The sequence below is a fragment of the Eschrichtius robustus genome, chromosome 8 (genome assembly GCF_028021215.1).
Source record: "Eschrichtius robustus isolate mEscRob2 chromosome 8, mEscRob2.pri, whole genome shotgun sequence".
Taxonomy (NCBI): Eukaryota; Metazoa; Chordata; class Mammalia; order Artiodactyla; family Eschrichtiidae; genus Eschrichtius; species Eschrichtius robustus.
This window is the reverse complement of record NC_090831.1, coordinates 105,993,433-106,010,999: the sequence shown is the minus strand read 5'-3', so window position 1 is coordinate 106,010,999 and position 17,567 is coordinate 105,993,433. Positions and strand designations below refer to the sequence as shown.

The following is a 17,567-nucleotide window of genomic DNA, read 5'->3' as shown; positions in this document are numbered from 1 at the left end:
TTTTTGCAGTCAGAAGAGGTGGGAAGGCAAAGTTGCAGAAAAATTTTCTGGTCCAAAATGACCAGATTAAAGACAAAACCTGAGATTCCTGTAGTTACAGAAGAACACTCATGCACAGTACCCCATAGCACACACCCTAAGCAGGCGACATGTTACACATGGTGCTTATTATTCCTAATGTCCTATTCATCAGCCTTAAATGGGATGAGCATGGTTCATCAAAAGCTCCTGCCAGGAATGATTTCTCCCAGGGTGCGCCATACTTCAAAACACTAATGATCGAAGTCCAAGTGATGGAGGCCCCGTGACTGTGGCAGCCCTCTTAAGTGGACATCAGCACTCATCCTTCAAGGAAGGGAAACAGGACAGAAGCCCGAGGGTGAGCCTACCGACAACACCAGAAATGTGCTCTCAAGTATTAATTACTCTATACCAATTGTCAGCTGGTCTGAAGATGGGACGGCATTAAAGCCCAGGAGGAGTAACGACGGAAAGAATAAACACAAATACCGAAAGACGAGACAGTCTTGTACAAAACTGAAAAACGAGAACTCTACCCAAGAGTCAACTGGCCAAACAGACAAAGAAGCTAACCTGGGCTTCCCTGGTGGCGCAGTGGTTAAGAATCCGCCTGCCAATGCAGGGGACACGGGTTCGAGCCCTGGTCTGGGAGGATCCCACATGCCATGGAGCAACTAAGCCCGTGAGCCACAACTACTGAGCCTGAGCTCTAGAGCCTGCGAGCCACAACTACGAGCCCGCGTGCTGCAACTACTGAAGCCCACACGCCCAGAGCCCATGTTCCGCAACAAGAGAAGCTACCTCAAGAAGAAGCCCGCGCACCACAACAAAGAGTAGCCCCCACTCGCTGCAACTAGAGAAAGCCCGCACGCAGCAACGAAGACCCAACGCAGCCATAAATAAATAAATAAATAAATAAATTTTAAAAATTAAAAAAAAAAAAAAAAAGGAAGCTAACCTACATTTCCGCTGCTTTACTTTCCTAGGGTTGCTGTAACCCAAGCACCACAAACTGGTTGGCTTACAACAGAAATTTACTCTAATGACTTCGGAAGCCTCAAGTCTGACTTCAAGATGTACACAGGGCCGATGCGCCCTCTGAAGGCTCTAGGGAAGAATCCTTCCTTGCCTCTTCCTAGCTACTGGTGGCTCCTGGCCGTCTCCTTGGCATTCCATGCCGCAGCTGCGTCACTTCAATCTCCATCTCCACTGTCACGTGTGCTTCCTTCTCTGTCTGTGTCCTACCCTCTTCTAAGGAAGGCACAGGTCTTTGGGTTCAGACCCCACCCTAATCCAGTAGGATCTCATTTTAACCCATTACATCTGTGAAGACCCTATTTCCAGATAAGGTCACATTCTGAGGTTCTAAAAGGACATGAATTCTGAGGGGACACTATTCATCCCGCTACACCCATCATTATGAAAACACCAGGAAAGACCATCCAAGGCAGCAATCCTCATGGGGTAGAATTGCAGCACTTTAGGAATACCTGAAAATTTGCCAGAGAAAAGATAACTGGTAAGTGAAAGCAAGACGGCAGTTGCACGTATCAACAAAAGAACGCGATTCAGTAAGAACCAAAAGTTTCGCTCAGATTTTAAACGCATGAAAACAAGGAGCACATAGCCTTTGAGCTCACAACTGCATGGCCTTAATTATGAAGCTGCAGCCCTAAGACACCACTTCAGTCACCCAGCTGTAAAGAATTGGAGGGGACTTCCCTGGCGGTCCAGTGGTTAAGACTTCACCTTCCAATGCAGGGGGTGCAGGTTCGATCCCTGGTTGGGGAGCTAAGATCCCACATGCCTCCTGGCCAAAAAACCAAAACATAAAAAAAAGAAGCAATATTGTAACAAATTCAATAAAGACTTTAAAAATGGTCTACATTGGACTTCCCTGGTGGCGCAGTGGTTAAGAATCCGCCTGCCAATGCAGGAGACACGGGTTCGAGCCCTGGTCCGGGAAGATCCCACATGCCGCGGAGCAACTAAGCCCGTGCACCACAACTACTGAGCCTGCGCTCTAGAGCCTGCGAGCCACAACTACTGAAGCACGTGTGCCACAACTACTGAAGTCCATGCACCTAGAGCCCGTGCTCTGCAACAAGAGAAGCCACCGCAGTGAGAAGCCCGTGCACCCCAACGAGGAGTAGCCCCTGCTCGCCACAACTAGAGAAAGCACGCGCGTAGCAAGAAAGACCCAACACAGCCAAAAAATAAAAATAAATAAATAAATTTAAAAATTAATTAAAAAAAAAACGGTCCACATCAAAAAAAGTCTTAAAATAATAAAACAGAATTGGAGGAATTTCCACCTTAGAACCAAGACAATTGTGCATACTACCTTCTTGTACACCCACAGGTTGTTCATGCCCTTGGGAAAGAAATACTCAAGCAACTGGAAATATGAGCCTAACTTTCTGGACACAGCAAAAACAGAGGCCACAGAAAGAAACCCTTAAGAGCCTGTGCCTAAAAATTGGACTCACTACTTCTGAATGATGCCTTACTTTGCAAAAACACCAAAACCTTTTTCTTACTAGCAAAGTTATATGTGCTAATCCTATATAGACCCTTGTAAGATGAAACTACCGAATAAAAAAATATTGTGAGAAAAGATAGCAGGAGCTGGGTTTCCTTTCCAACTGAGCACATCTGGACAGTCTCACTTTACTCTCTTCCACACTATAAGATATTCTACACACTGTCATTGAGCCTAAGCTCAAAAGAATCTATTTGCTGTAAACCAGGAGGTATAGGAAGTTGGAAGATTTGCAATTCAGCACATTTTATAGGGTTTTTGGCACATAAGGGTTATTTTTAAAGCAGGAAAAAAAGCCTGTTCTCTCCCTACCCCCAAACACAGCTGAGCTGATTCAGCACAAATCTCCCCCTAAAATAAAATCCCAATTTGCAGAGAACAAGCATGGAAAGTTCCAGCCCCAAGGACGACATTTCAGAATCCTCGTTGAAAAGATCAGGAGTGGGTGGCTTCAGACAAGCTGACCAAAAATCAGTTATAAATGTAAGGAACTTCACCAGAACCTACAAGCAACTTGGGAGTCCAGGGAAGAAAAGTCTTTATTTATTTACTTATTTATTTATTTTTGGCTGTGTTGGGTCTTCGTTTCTGTGCGAGGGCTTTCTCTAGTTGTGGCAAGCGGGGGCCACTCTTCATCGCGGTGCGTGGGCCTCTCACCATCGTGGCCTCTCTTGTTGCGGGGCACAGGCTCTAGAGCACAGGCTCAGTAGTTGTGTCTCACGGGCCCAGTTGCCCCGCGGCATGTGGGATCTTCCCAGACCAGGGCTCGAACCCGTGTCCCCTGCATTGGCAGGCAGATTCTCAACCACTGCGCCACCAGGGAAGCCCAAGAAAAGTCTTTAAACAAAGTAATGCCCAGTAGTAACCAAAGACAGGAGATCCTGAGGATTCTGTAGCTAATAAATCATTTCCCACGGGTGAGCATACAGAAGACATTTCCAGGAATGCAGTTTGAAGTTCTAGTCTCTTCATTTAACTAAGAGGTCCTTTCCTAAGAAGGCATTACAATATACATCATACAAATACCACATTTCGCCAAAGAGCTATATGGTCAGCTCAGCACCCTGATGGTCCCTAAAGCACAGAGGTACTCTGCACAATCTGCAGATAAAAAAACCAAAAACCCATCAAGAAGAGCTCTTAAGTGGCAGCAGGGCGAGTGCTACCTTGCTGAGAACAACTCAGCGAGTCTCTAGAAACAGGCCATGCTACAGTCATTTCTGTTAACTACCTTCACCAGACAAGGGAGTTGATGAGTCAAGCCAAGGGGTCGAGGGCATCTAAAATGACCCTTGGTCTCCAGTGCACACTGACACACTCCTGGCCCGTCTAAGTGGGAGAAGTCTTACTTGGAAAAGGCATGGTCAGAAAATACGAGCCATTCAAAATATCACTCGATTTGGTGAATATCTTTCAAGCCATTTATTCAAAAAATGTACAGCCACATTGATGGTAACAGCTGGCACTGAGAAAGCAAGGACAAGCAACCTCGCATAAACCTGTCGATTTAAATCACAATGCATTCACAACCTTAGGGCCTGTTTTGATCATTAATGTACAGGACTTTTCCATAGCGTGAGTGAATCACATTAATATGAAGTGGAAAATGTGGAGATGACAAAGGAAATGTTTACAAAAACCAAACTAAAATACATCAGAGGTAATTAAGAACAAGAATCCCCAGACTGCCAGCTTTGTACTTAACACAGCGGATTAAGTAACACATGGCAAAAGTATTTTTAAGCAACAGGACAGCCCTGTGATACAGCCCGTGAGAAGAGTGAAAGAATCTTCCTCAAAAAAGCTCCATGCCCTTGAAGAGCTCTCACCGGCTGAGTGGAGCACGGCTTCGGCTGAGGAAGGCTACACTGGGTACCTTCAGGGACCAGTCCTCAACCTGTGCTCCTCAACCTGGGCGGGGCCCTGGCCCAAGATAAAGAAGTGACCTGTCCTTCCCCTTCTCCCAGAAGCCTCATCTCTGCCAAGAGATTGAAGAGAAAGGACAATCAAGCTTCACACTGGCTTAAGCACAGTTACCTATGACCTCACATTGTCTGCGTAACTGAAGAACATGTAATCTGACACTGGTTTATCTGAAGAACAATCTGATGAAACATCACTTCACAAGGACATCTCAAAGACTAATGAGATAATGTCTAGAGGGCTGAAGGCAATCAGAGGGCTGATCCATGGTGCTTTTACCACCTGCGGCTATCTGTAGATGAGGACGATGCAGCTGAAGAGAATCAACTTCTCATAGCAGGTAGAGTACATGTTATACACAAGAACTGGCATATCCCAAAAAGCACCGTGACCCTGGCTATCTACACATGATTCAGTACACACAACAGGAAAGCGGGGTTTCCAGATGCCTTGTAATTCAAAATCGTGATTAAAAGCATAGACATCTGGGGTAAGATACCTAATTCCTATGAGTTTCAGTTTCTATGCCTATGAAAATAGGAATGATACATATATCTTTCAGGGTGGAGGTGAAAATTAAATAAAGTGAAAACAAAATTCAGTATTTTTCCATCAAGAAACAACTCAGTAAATGACAGCTCTACTCTTTAGACTAGAATGAGCATTATATGAAGTGCCTTAAAAGACAGAAGTCTTTAGTTCATGCTACATATTGGAATAGCATGAAAATCAACATAGGTAGCCACCACCGAAGAACAAATGAGCCATATCTTCCATAGCTGATTTAGACACTCAGAGTATTTTATCCCATAGAAACAAGGCTATTAACAGTGGTTGGGTTGCCGGCCTGGTTCATAAAAGCACATTAACCTAGAATAGAGATAATACCGTTTACATACAATACCAACCATTCTAGACAGACCAGATTTACCATGAGTTCAGTTTTGAACCTGCTGGAATTGTAAATCTGGTACACATGGAAATCATTTCCACCTACCCCAAAGAGCCCCACGTCCCCAAAAGTACAACCCTCAAGTAAAACAGGTTTCCAAAAAAGAACAATCTAAAACAGTATGAATTAGAAATAATTCCCTAATTCATAGCCCAATAACTTCCCAAATGTCTGCATTTATCAAGAAAATTACCCAATTTTTAGTGCCTAAAGAGTCAACCTAGTTTACGGAACAAATTTTAATGGCATAAAAATCATACAAAGTCAGCCGTTGGTTTACAAATGAGCCTCATCCCCCAAACTTACTTCTATCAACAGAAACAGTGGCAAAACCTTTAGGGAACAGACGAATTGGGGGGTACAGTTTCTGGAGATAGATGCTCGTCCAGGCTCTCCTATCTGTTGCCAGGGCTGAAGCTTCATGGCTTCTTGCAATTTCATCTCATCCACCATTTTTGACCCTTCAATTGTCCAAACAAGTTACAACTTTGAACACAATGGTTCCCACGGTGATAGAAATTTTGCAATCAAGGGACAGGAGTTACAGTGATTCATATGTCACTTGTAAATGCTGTATTAAACAGATTAAAAAATATTTAGAGATTTTATGAAATAGCTGGAGAAAACTCCCAGTGAAGATCTCAGCTATTATTACCTTATTCCACTGAGAGCAAAATGACTTAGGCACACAAGCTCCTGCTTTCCTTGGGCTGACCGTCTCTAAACATTAAGAAAAAAAATGTACACAGAGAAAGAAACTGCTCCTGCTGTCAGAAGAGGACCTTAGCTCTGGTTCTCTTAGGAGGGCATCTCACCACCTTATACTCACTAAGGATGCCATTCTGGAAAACTAAGGGACATGTTGAAGTTACCAAGGATTCCATGCGTCCACTACACTGGGACCATGAAGAAACCCAGAAGAAATTAGCAAGACAGTTCTCTCCTCCATGCATATTCCTTAGTCATATTTTAGTGAAAGCACAGATGGCAGATGGTAAACAAGGGATGGGGAGGGCATTCTACCAGGCAGTATAGCAATTCAGACAGCTTCTGAAACACTTCCAGGATACGCACATATCCTACCTCTCCCTTAAACCAGATAAAACACACACACACACATACACACACACATACACACACACATATACACTCCAATACAAGCAGATACACATTTTGTGGAAGCTGGAACCAGGTGACACCCAAATCTGCACAAGGGGTTGATGGCAGTCAAATTAGTTGCGCACTGATTCACATCTCTTGACCTCAGACCTGAGAAAGTCAGGCAATGCTAGATTCTAAACGAAAGCAGTATTGTTAAACAAAACCAAACCACATAACATAACAGGCACCTGGAAAAACATGAATGACTAGTATTATCCTGGATTCTCATCCATGAGAGAGGAAAGGCAAATAATATTCCCAGTTCACAAATGCTAAAACCAAGGCTCAGGGAGGTGCCTGGTTACTTTAAGGCATTTAGCCAGAGTTAAGTCTTGGGAGGGAACCAAAGTGAACTTCCATAACTGAAATGGAGGCCACTGAATCTAACAAAGCACCTCACCGCTTTACCTTCAACCCCAATGCTCTACAGTCTAGAAACCCCTCCAAACTGTCTTATTCTAGACTCTCTGGGATGGTCAAATAATAGTCTGAGCAGAGAAGATGATTTTTACCTCCATTATCTCGTTTAAGCTGTGACAGGCTGTACTAATCAGCTTTCGTGCACAGGCACACACAGGCACACATGCTCCCTCTCGGTGCCTCTTAATCACCATGTGCTGCACTGAACAGCTGCAGAGGTCTGAAGGGAACTGGCAGAACTGTGCGATGATGTGCTAGCCGCCCCCCTGAGGCAGCCACTGCCCTGTCTGCTCCCAGACTCCAGAGCACATGGATGTTCGCTGTCGCAACGGATGGGCCCAGAAGACAGGCAAGTGGTTTCAGGTGGCGAGCCAGGAAAAAGCAGTTTGCATCAGGAATGTTCCAGCCCAGCAGAGCTTAGCTGCATCCTTCTCCCTACGCAGGGATACACTATTCATCGTTTACACAGTGTAACCGTGGGGGACAAAACTTGGGCTCAGCACAAATAGAATCCAATCAACTCTGATGCAGAGGAACCAGTAAACGAGTTTTCTCCCACCAAGGAGGAGCCTAATTGCTTAAGAATTGCCACCATATCTGACACTGGAGGTCAGTCCTTTGATCCTGAGACAGAGGACTTTACAAAGGCCCAGCAGGCACACAGTGTTTGAGAGCAGAGGCCTGGGCTAACTTTCTAGAACCATTCAGCAGCTGCTACCCTGAGCTGTGATCTCTGCTCCTAGGGACGAAGCACAATCAGGGAAGGGCAATGTTCAAACAAACCAGGTGGATGCCAGAATACACACCACACAACTGGCTGTGCATGAAGCAAATATGCGCTGCCACTCCTTTCAGTGTGGTTTTGGATGGATTTCAATCGAAATGAACACGTGCAGGGGGAATTCCTTGCTTGTCTCTATGCCATTGTTTATGAGCCAGTAAATCAGTGATATGGTATCGACTTCGTGAAACAGAGACGTCAGACATTCAATCAGATAACAAGAGATCTAGAAATTGAAAGAGGCTTAAAGCCATCATTTGCACTACACTTCATGAATGAATACAGCATTCTGTCATGTTTTATACAATGACAAATGAGCCTATTCTCTCAAGGAATCTGAGGAGATTAATAATTGTTTTAGGGAATCCAGTTTGGTTTCTCTACCTCAAAATTAGCAATTTCATCTTTTGCCCAGCTTCAAAATCTCTTGCAATAATTTATCATTCTAGTAACTACGGTATATAATAAAATGGGTTATATTTATATTTATTTTACACTACTTTGACAAACCTCTCACAACTCCAATCGTTTAAAAACCTGCATGTAGGTAAAGAATGCTAATATGGCTTCAACATGTTGACGTCAGACTTAGAACCAAATGGCCTTACCTTTCTGAACCTATAATAAAAGTTGGCCCAAAACATAACACTTCCTGGAAGAATCCCCACCGACGGAAAGTAAGGAGAAGACAAATCACGGTCTTTCTCTGAACAGATTTCCCTCAATTACCGCAGGAACTATCCTATTCGTTTCCTCTGTTTACCCAGGACACAAAGAAATGTCCGGGATATGTAGGCTGGGGAGGTCAGGGAAAATCCGGGGAAGATCAGAGGCTCATTGTCAGCTTCCCAGAATAGCAAGTTGTGCAGCAGGTCACAGAACATCCTGCTCTAAGAACACAAGGAAATGCCCTCTGAGGGCCTCTGAGCCGCTGCACTACACCAGAAGTCTCCCAAGGAACCACCAGGAAACCACACCCTCTCTTCCACAAAAGGCAGGCTCCTAGTCCAGAAGCCCTCTTCTCCTCAGAAACAGGGGAGTCAGAAAAAAGCAGCCACTTTCTTTCATTAGCAAATCCCACAGCCCCGACTTTTAATGCAAGTGGCTGGAGAGAAGCAGAGAGCTACTCTGCTTTAATGGAAGTGGATGGAGCTCAGGGCAATATGCAATTACTGAAACTGGAATTGAGCCTGGACCCTGGAAAGAACATGCCGTGAGAGCCCTGGAAATCACACCGTGGTCAGGGCCCCAATTTTAAACTTCTCCCAAGGGATGCCACTTTCTGAGACAGAGGCACGCCTCTCTTCATATCAAAGTAATACCGCTTGACTTGGTGGAGGAGAGTCATCTGCTGGTCTCTGGGATTCCATCACAAGAGCCCAGATTAAAACAACCCCTAACCACTTGCAAATTATGTTTCTGCCATCACTTACCTTTTTCCCAATAAGCTTCTTTCGCAGAAATTCCCGGGCTTCAAACATATAGGGAATGTCATAGAGGGGACGCAGTTTCTTGTTCTTATCCTTAAAGCAAAATAAAATACCGCATCAGGAATGGGAAAACAAAGCAAAAACTGACACATGAACACAGCCAAGAGTGTGAGATAATGACAACACACCTGAAATATGCTCTAGCTCCCAGTATCACAAATATTGAACAATTGCTAGATATATAGTAAACGATTAACAAGTATTTGGTTGAAATGCTTTACAGGGAAGAAGATTATCTTTTTTCAAATGACAGGCTCAAAAATAAGCAATGGAATGTTTACACAACTGGAAACAACCTAAATGTTCATCAACAGGGAAAGAGTTATATAAACTGCAGTATAGAAGAAGCTCACTGAGTATTAGGGCCCCTCTAATGTTTACAGATATACTATAAATCTCCTTCTATTACTCTGTAAAGCCTTTATTAAGCACCTACCAACTATTAGCCCCAGACAAAGCACTATGTAAATGTATGTTATACTCTTGGACTTAAAATCCTTGTAACCTAACAATAACAGAAGAAATCCTGCAGATATGAAGTAACACAAAGCAGTTCTGAATAAGTGATAAATTATGTGATATAGACCAGGGACTAAGTGTTATTAGAATTCAGGGAAGTGGAAAGAAGTAATCAGGAGATGTTTCATTGACAAGGTGGGACTTAACATGAGTTTGCAGGATAGGAAAAAACTAGAAAGAAAATTAGAGTTGGGGGGGAAAAAAAAAGACAAGCAAAAGGAGAGAGGCAGGAATAAACAGTATTTCAGCACACAAATACACAGCAAATCCCCTCATTATTTCTTGGGGCCCAGATTTCCCCCGAAAGAGGGGCTCTGAGCAATATAACTGAGATGATGAGAGAGGGTCCAGATGAAGGCAACAGAACTGGGAATTGACAGGAACTTAAGAGCTAGGAGAATCTCTTTAAGAAATAAATAGTGACTGACAAGGGAGTGGATAGAGGGGATAAAAGCGAAGGAACCCGAGAAGTTTGCAGTCGGGGGAAGGACAGCGTATGGAGGACTAGAGCTTGTGTACAAGAAATTGGGAGATGTTGGCTAAATTGGTTGGTATGATTAATGTCTCTCCCGCTAGCTCCTAAGTTGCATGAGAACAGAGACCCTGTCCTTTTCTGTTGTCCTTTGTGATCCCAGACCCAAATATACAGTACTTCCCTCATAGTATAAACTCAAATACTTGGATGTACTACCACAAAAGAAATATGCAGAATAATATACAAGAACAAGTATGCTAGAAGGATAGGACTGCATGAACAGATATTTGGGGGGAAAAAATTTCAGAAAAAAAGGAGAAAATTAAGCCATAACCCCTAACCTAGATGCACACCATTGCTTCCCCATCCTGTATGATTAGCCCACCTGGCCTCAACTTTGCTTTGCCATCTTTTACACACCTGACACAACAAGATCTCTATATAATTCATTCTATACTTAAAGTATTCAAATTATGTTTTCTTACATAGCCAACTACTCTCAAATAAAGAACATTTATCATTTTAATACCCCCCATATTTAAAGTAATACTAATGACAATTCTGAGGTCAAGGGCATAGAAATAGAGGTTTCCTCCTAGACCCAAAGCAAGGCTTGGTGTCCAAAACACATCATTTAAACATTTCAATTCACTGATATCACCAAGAATGTGCATAATTATTTGAGTTCGAGCTTCACATTCACCATCCACCTGTCTTCTAATTTCTCTGGCTTAAAAAAAAAAAAATAAAGGCAGCAGCACCATTTTCGTGCTCTTCAAAAAACTTAAGGCACCTTTAGAACTGACGGTGAATCTTTATCCTTTCTCAGAGTTGATGCGTGGGAATCTCCACACTCTGAACAGGAGCAACTGGGATTTCCAAACTCTGATCAAAGTCATGGGGAACCATGATCACTGCCTAATAAGTGAAGTACGGCCCGAAACATGAAAATCTTTAAAGAAATAACATAACACTGAGTTTTCCTTAACAAGGAAAAGGAGACAAATAAGAGCTGCCTGGCTAGAGGGAGTGCTGGCTAACATAAGGGCAGATGTATAGGATTATGGATATTTTATAAGCATTCAGGCAGCCAAGTGAAAATAGTGGGTCACTACTGAGGAGCCCTAAAATAGTTTATGATGACACTATTGATAGTGTAAGAATGTTTGCTAGACAGAAGATGCTAGGCGCCAGTAATGAACAGGATTTTTAATAAAGACAAAAATCAATGGTTATCAGAATCAGCCATCAGGAATAAAGAAGTCCCAATGTATTCATATTCCCCTAGCGATACAAGGCAATCTATTCAGAATAGCTGTGTGATTCACTAAGTGAACAACATTTTTTTAAAATGAATTGAACAAAATAATTGACATTTCCCTTACACAGCCTTATGATGTGCCACAGAACCTGATATCAGAACCTTATCTTATTTATTCTGAAACACCACAGAGGTGTAAGGCAATGTCACTTGTTCGGAACTCCAAAACAAAGAATGGTAAGAAATAGTTTCAATAGGCATTCAAATGAAGATCATGGGATGAGATACACCTAAATGTGTGAACATGGCAGTGTGAAGAAGAAAGATGCTCGACAGGACTGGGCCAAGCCAAGATACTCTCAAAAGAAGGAAAGAAAATAAATAGTATACCAAACATTCCAACAAAAAAACAGGGTGACTTGAGTCTGATTATATGTCTCTCATGAAGCTCGGAATGAACTAATAGCACGGGCAGAAAACAAGATACCACAAGTGAAAACAGAGTCATCTTGTTACTCTAACCCGGAAGATCTAGTAGCTATTGACATCTGCAAACATCTTACGAGAGAGATATTAGAAGTCCCTAAGAAACTACACAATAAAAGCAATTCCTCCAAATTACCAGGTACATAAAAGCCTTTGAAATCTCTAAGAGGCAACTGAGGTATGGAATGTATTCTGAGAAAACAAGACTTTAGCTGAATCTTGCCTGCTAAAAAGGACTATCTAGTTTAGATTCTAATCTACATGGAAATACTTTAAAATTAAAAATAGAAAAGAATGCTTGATTTATCTGGTGGGCGGATAATACACAAACCAATATGTGCTGTAATCACTGTTCATCCTGAGAAGTGACATTGTATGTAGGCTCTGCAATGACTCATGTTAGAGATAACTTCAATCATCTTTACCTCCCCTTGGTTTGGGAAGGAGGCCCAATCTCAGCATCTAAAAGGCATGCCTGGCATTTTTTTTTTTTTTTTGAACAGGAGCTTATCATGCCAAAATGAGGTCTCTGGTTAATGCTCATCTGGAGGGAATGGAAGGGACCCCTAATCAAGGTCTTATTCTCAACCCCGTTTCAGGCCAAATTTAATCTAGCCCATCTAACAGCCAAAAAACTGTAGCCAAAAATTTTACTGGACCCTAGGATCCTGCAGGATTTCTTAACACAAGGCTGAATAAACACAAACGATGAAAACACTGATGAATGTGGCTTCACTAAAATTTTAAAGAGTACTTTACTGAAAAAGCATCATGAACAAACTGACAGGCCACAGCACAGACTCAGTAGCTGATAAGTGAAACAAGATAAAGACAAGGCAGAACAGGATACGAGAGAACTGGAGTACTGAGCCACAGCTGTAAACTTCTCAGTGAGGCCTACCCTGATCACATTACATTTTAGCAAAGACTCAAAGGAGGTATGGGATGTAGTCATCTAGAGACAGGCAGAGAGGACAGCCAACGCAAAAGCGTTGAGTTAGGAGAGGACTGGTGGGTTCAAGGAACAGCAGAGACATCACTGTGGCTACAGCTGAGTTCCAGAGGGGAGAACAACAGACAAAGTCACACATCTGACTTAACAGCTGAAGGAATTACTTTGGTCACTGTGCTGAGAACAGACACTACAGCAGGGAAGAGAGAGAACAAAGGGAGACCAATTAGGACATTATGGCATTAATCTGGGCGGGAAATGATGTTAACATTACATCAAGGAAGAGCAGTGAGGGGGTAAGAAGTGGTCAGAATCTGGGAATATTCTGCAAGTAGATGGATGAAATGTGAGATGAGAAAAAAGGGAGAAATCGAGCATGACTCCAAGGTTTTTTTTTTTTTATCTGAGCAAATGGAATAATAGGTGGGGTCATCACCTGAGATGAGGAAGACCACAGGTAGAGGGAGGTGGGTGAGATCAGGAGTTTGGTTACGGGCCTGCTGAACTCTCAAGTGGAGGTTTTGAGTAGGCAGAGTGGAGTTTGGAAAAACGCTCTGAGCTGGTAATTTACATTTGGGAGTGGTTGGCATATAGGTGGTATTTAAACCTACAAGATTGAAAAGGACAGAGGACTGAGGCATTATAACATTGAAAGGTAAGGAATAAGAGAAGGAATGTATAAAAGGAGACTGAGAAGGAGCAATCAGTGATCTCAGCAGGAGGAAACAACCAATGTTATTTCCTGGAAGCCAAGGAAAGAAAGTGAATTGAGGAGGGAAAGATCAACTGTGTCCAATGTACAAGGCAAGGCAAGTGAGCTGAGGACCAAGATCCGCTTGTTGGATTAAGCTAAGTGTGGCTCGTCTGTAACTTGGCAAGATTAATCTTGGTGGAGCAGTAGGGGCAAAAGCCTGCCTGGAACTAGGAATGGGAAGAGAAGAAGTGGAGGAAGTGAGTACACACGGTACTTCAGAAAGTTCTGCTACAAAATACAAAGAGATTATGTGGCAGCTGGCAGAGGAAGCAAGGTGAAGAGAAGGGGTTTTGGTTTTTTGGTTTTAGAGGGGCGAAATAACAGGCAAAGGTCCTGCGGAAAGCAAGTAAGTGAAAATGCAGAAGGAAGAGGATAGAACTGTTAATGCATAGGTAAGGAGGGGATGGCTTTCCATAGGAGCTCCAATAATTCACCTTTAGGTGTGTGGATGCAGATACTCTTAGGTGGGTACACGTGGCAGTGAGAGTTGTTGGAAGTTCTCTCGTTACTTTGATTTACTCAGTAGAGGAAGGAAGAACAAATCAATAAGAGAAACTATCTAACAGAAAAATTGGCCAAAAGGTACGAACAGGCATTTCACAAAAGAACTGCAGCTGGACATTAAGTGTATGAAAAAAGGTATCACTTCATTAATAATCAGGGCAATGTAAGCTGAGATACTATAGGACATCCAATATATTGTCAAATTTTAAAAATGAGGATGAGGGGAAATAGGTGTGCTGTAACCACTGATGGGAATATAAAACGGTTCAACCACTGTGGCACTTTCACATGGTGCTACTCGGCATCATCTGGTTAAGGCTGAAGATATGCATCACTATACTTAGGAAATTCTACTTACAGGAGGGTATATACCCCAGAGAGGTCTCACTCATGCAAGACAAGGACCACAATGCTCATGTTAACGATGTAAAATTTACAGTCGGCTCTGTACAGTCACAGAGCAGAACAGAGAGCAGTTAGTCTGAGAGCAATGCAATAAATGAACAAATCTGAAAAACAACACTGAGCAGGAAAACAAGTTGTAGAATGATAATGATTTAAATACAGACTAAAAAAAGACACAAGCAACATTATTCCCAGAGCTATGTAAATAGCCAAAGTATAAAAATACCTAGAAACGGAAGTCAATGGTTAGTTAACTGATGCAGGATGGGCAGAGAAAGAAACAGAATGGGAGAGAAATAGGGTCAAGGATGAGTCCACAGGGACTTTCAACTTCATCTGCAAGCTTGTCTCTTTAAATGACGATCTGAAGCAAATGTGGTATAATAAGAAATGTTTGTTCTGTATCATTCTATGACGTTGGGGTTTTTTAAACCAAAAAAATGTTTAGGGGTAGGAAACCCCCAAACCTTGTTTGGCCAACCTTTCCCTTGGCTCACAATGTCTAATACTTTTATTTCTCTCAGAGGCAGAATAACCTTCCATTCTTTTCCTCACAAGAAATGCATGAAATTCCTTTTTCCTTCCCTCAAACTGATTTTCTTTCATAGATGTATCTTTCCATGAGGCAGAAGGGAATAATTTAACTACCAACATGCTCTCAAATAACCAGGGTCAAAAACAAGTTTGATTTTTTTTTTTTAAAGGAGGCTTGAAATATATTAAAAGTAGCCAAGCAGAATTATACTCTACGAAGATCTTAAAACAGACTGCTGAATTAAAATAAGAACAGACACGATCAGATTTAACTGGATAAAATTTCAAACAGTAAATGTACCAGTCCCAGTTGCCCTGCCACACAAGCTATGTTAATAAACAAAGGCTGCAATTTCCGTTTGAATTATAGACTTAAAATAGGAACATTACCACATGCCCTGGGCATATTTACAATCAAGGACCGTTCAATTCCCTTGGCATCCAGGAGACACAATCCACAGGGATATCCACTATTTACTATCCTTAACATACACAATAGCACATTTTATAAAAGGTAGATCTAACTAGATAGAAATCTATAGTCAGCAGCTGGGGAAAGGTTCAAAATCGTAACCACCTTGGCCAAATGGAAGATATCTTGCTCCACTATACCTATAGGACCACACACAGAAGATTCATATACCCAAACACTCCCCAGGAGTTGTTTCAAAGAAAAAGACACTTTCACTTTATTTCCCAATTAGCTCTATTTCTCCCTCCTAAAAACATCTCTCTTAAAGGTAAATAGGGTCTATTAAAGAGACAAGGTCTGGGAAAGTCCCAAATTCACAACAGTGAAATACATTTCAGACATATCTCCAAGGAGGCAAAGGAGAACGGTAAATAAAAACAAATCAAATTGAAAAAATATTTTTTTAAACCTGAGATGTGATTATAAAAATTCACAAGTGTGAGAATGTAAGAGGGCTGGACTTTGAACCCCGTGCTTATGCAAGATACTTGGCCCCTGAAGTGTCTTGCTGCTTTTATAGAACCCTTAGTTTACTACACTTCTCTCATACTCTGCGACCCACTGTTTCTACAACCACCCACTCTTCATCAGACCTAGGAAAAAAACACTCGGGTCTGCTTCTTAGAGTGTTCAATTCATTATGAAATGGATTATGATCCCCAATTACAGCAAGGAAAGTGAGGCTTAGTTAAGTAACGTGCCTCACTTCTTGTTAACACGCAGAGCAGGGATTCTGATCCCAGCTATCCCAGAAGCTGAAGCGGGGGGGGGGGGGGGGGGGGAGGGGGGGGGTGCCCGCGGCAGGTGGCAGACACTACCCGTTCTTGGCTTCCTAGTGCCAAAAGGCAGTCATCGCCTGTCAGTAGTCGTCGGGTTTAGTGTGGGAGCTTGTAAACACGCAGACTGCCGGGCCACATCAGGTATTCTGATTCTGCAGGTCTGGGGTCATGTCCCCAATTCTGTATGTTTAATAAGTAGCGAGAAGGACCGTGGGCCACACTTTGAGAAACGCTGCAGAGCGCCTTTTGAGCACTTTGGACCCACTTAAACCAACGGAAATAGAAGAAAAGGGACTCCAAAGGTTTAAAGAGTCACAAAGCAACACAGAGGAGCTTGATTACCATCAAAGTGGCTAAATAAGTAGGCAAGTAAGTAAATACCTGGGGAACTCACTTTCTTTCTGCACATGTAGCTGGAGGTAACTTGAAATACTCCTTAAACGTCTTTACAACTAAGACAATTGGGAACATTCTAGTAACGGTGGGAAAACAAGATTACCAAATATTTCTCTACCTGCCCATGCCAGGGAACAGCAGGACAGGCACACCCTCCCCTCACCCCCCACCCCCAGACACCCAGTGGTCTAGACCTACACTAGCCACAGTGACAGCAGAGGAAGTGGCAAGCCGTAGAAATTGCCCCAATTACCAATCTCCTGGCAACTTGCCAGGAGGAGCCGGGTTTCGCAGTATCCAAAGCGGGAAAGAAGGAAAGCAGATTTCGGCAGCCTCACGTCCTTGAAGGGACTCGCCTGTCATCTACGGTGCACAGTGCAGGATTACGTTCCAAAGGAACTCGCTCTTCCCCAAATCAAAGTACCTTTTCAAGACCATCATGCAAGTGGGAAAATATCTGTCTCTGGAGATTGCTCTCCTACTCAATTACATCAGCCAACTAAGAGCATTTTCAGAAGTTCTTGCTATTTACTGCACAGATGCAGTAAGGACAGGCGAGGGAGGGGGCAGGAGAAGGAGGAGGCCAAACATTAGGTCTTTTCACCCCCCCAAGACCCTGTCAAGACTTTAAAGAATACTTTTAAGGCTCTAAGGGCTCCAAAATCATTATCCAAGGCACCACATGGGGTGCCTGCACTTAGCTACAAATTCTTCTGCAGGCATACGGTCTGCCCCTCACA

The 17,567-nt window shown here is 42.8% G+C and overlaps 1 protein-coding gene across 1 annotated transcript in view; it reads right to left on the bottom strand.

Moving 5' to 3' along the window:
- The window catches only part of SND1 (staphylococcal nuclease and tudor domain containing 1), a 432,660-nt gene that overhangs the window by 250,940 nt on the left and 164,153 nt on the right, over positions 1-17,567 (bottom strand). The window contains exon 11 of the mRNA XM_068549395.1: positions 9,234-9,323. Within this exon, the coding sequence (XP_068405496.1) occupies positions 9,234-9,323 (90 nt within the window). The remainder of the gene's footprint in view (positions 1-9,233; positions 9,324-17,567) is intronic.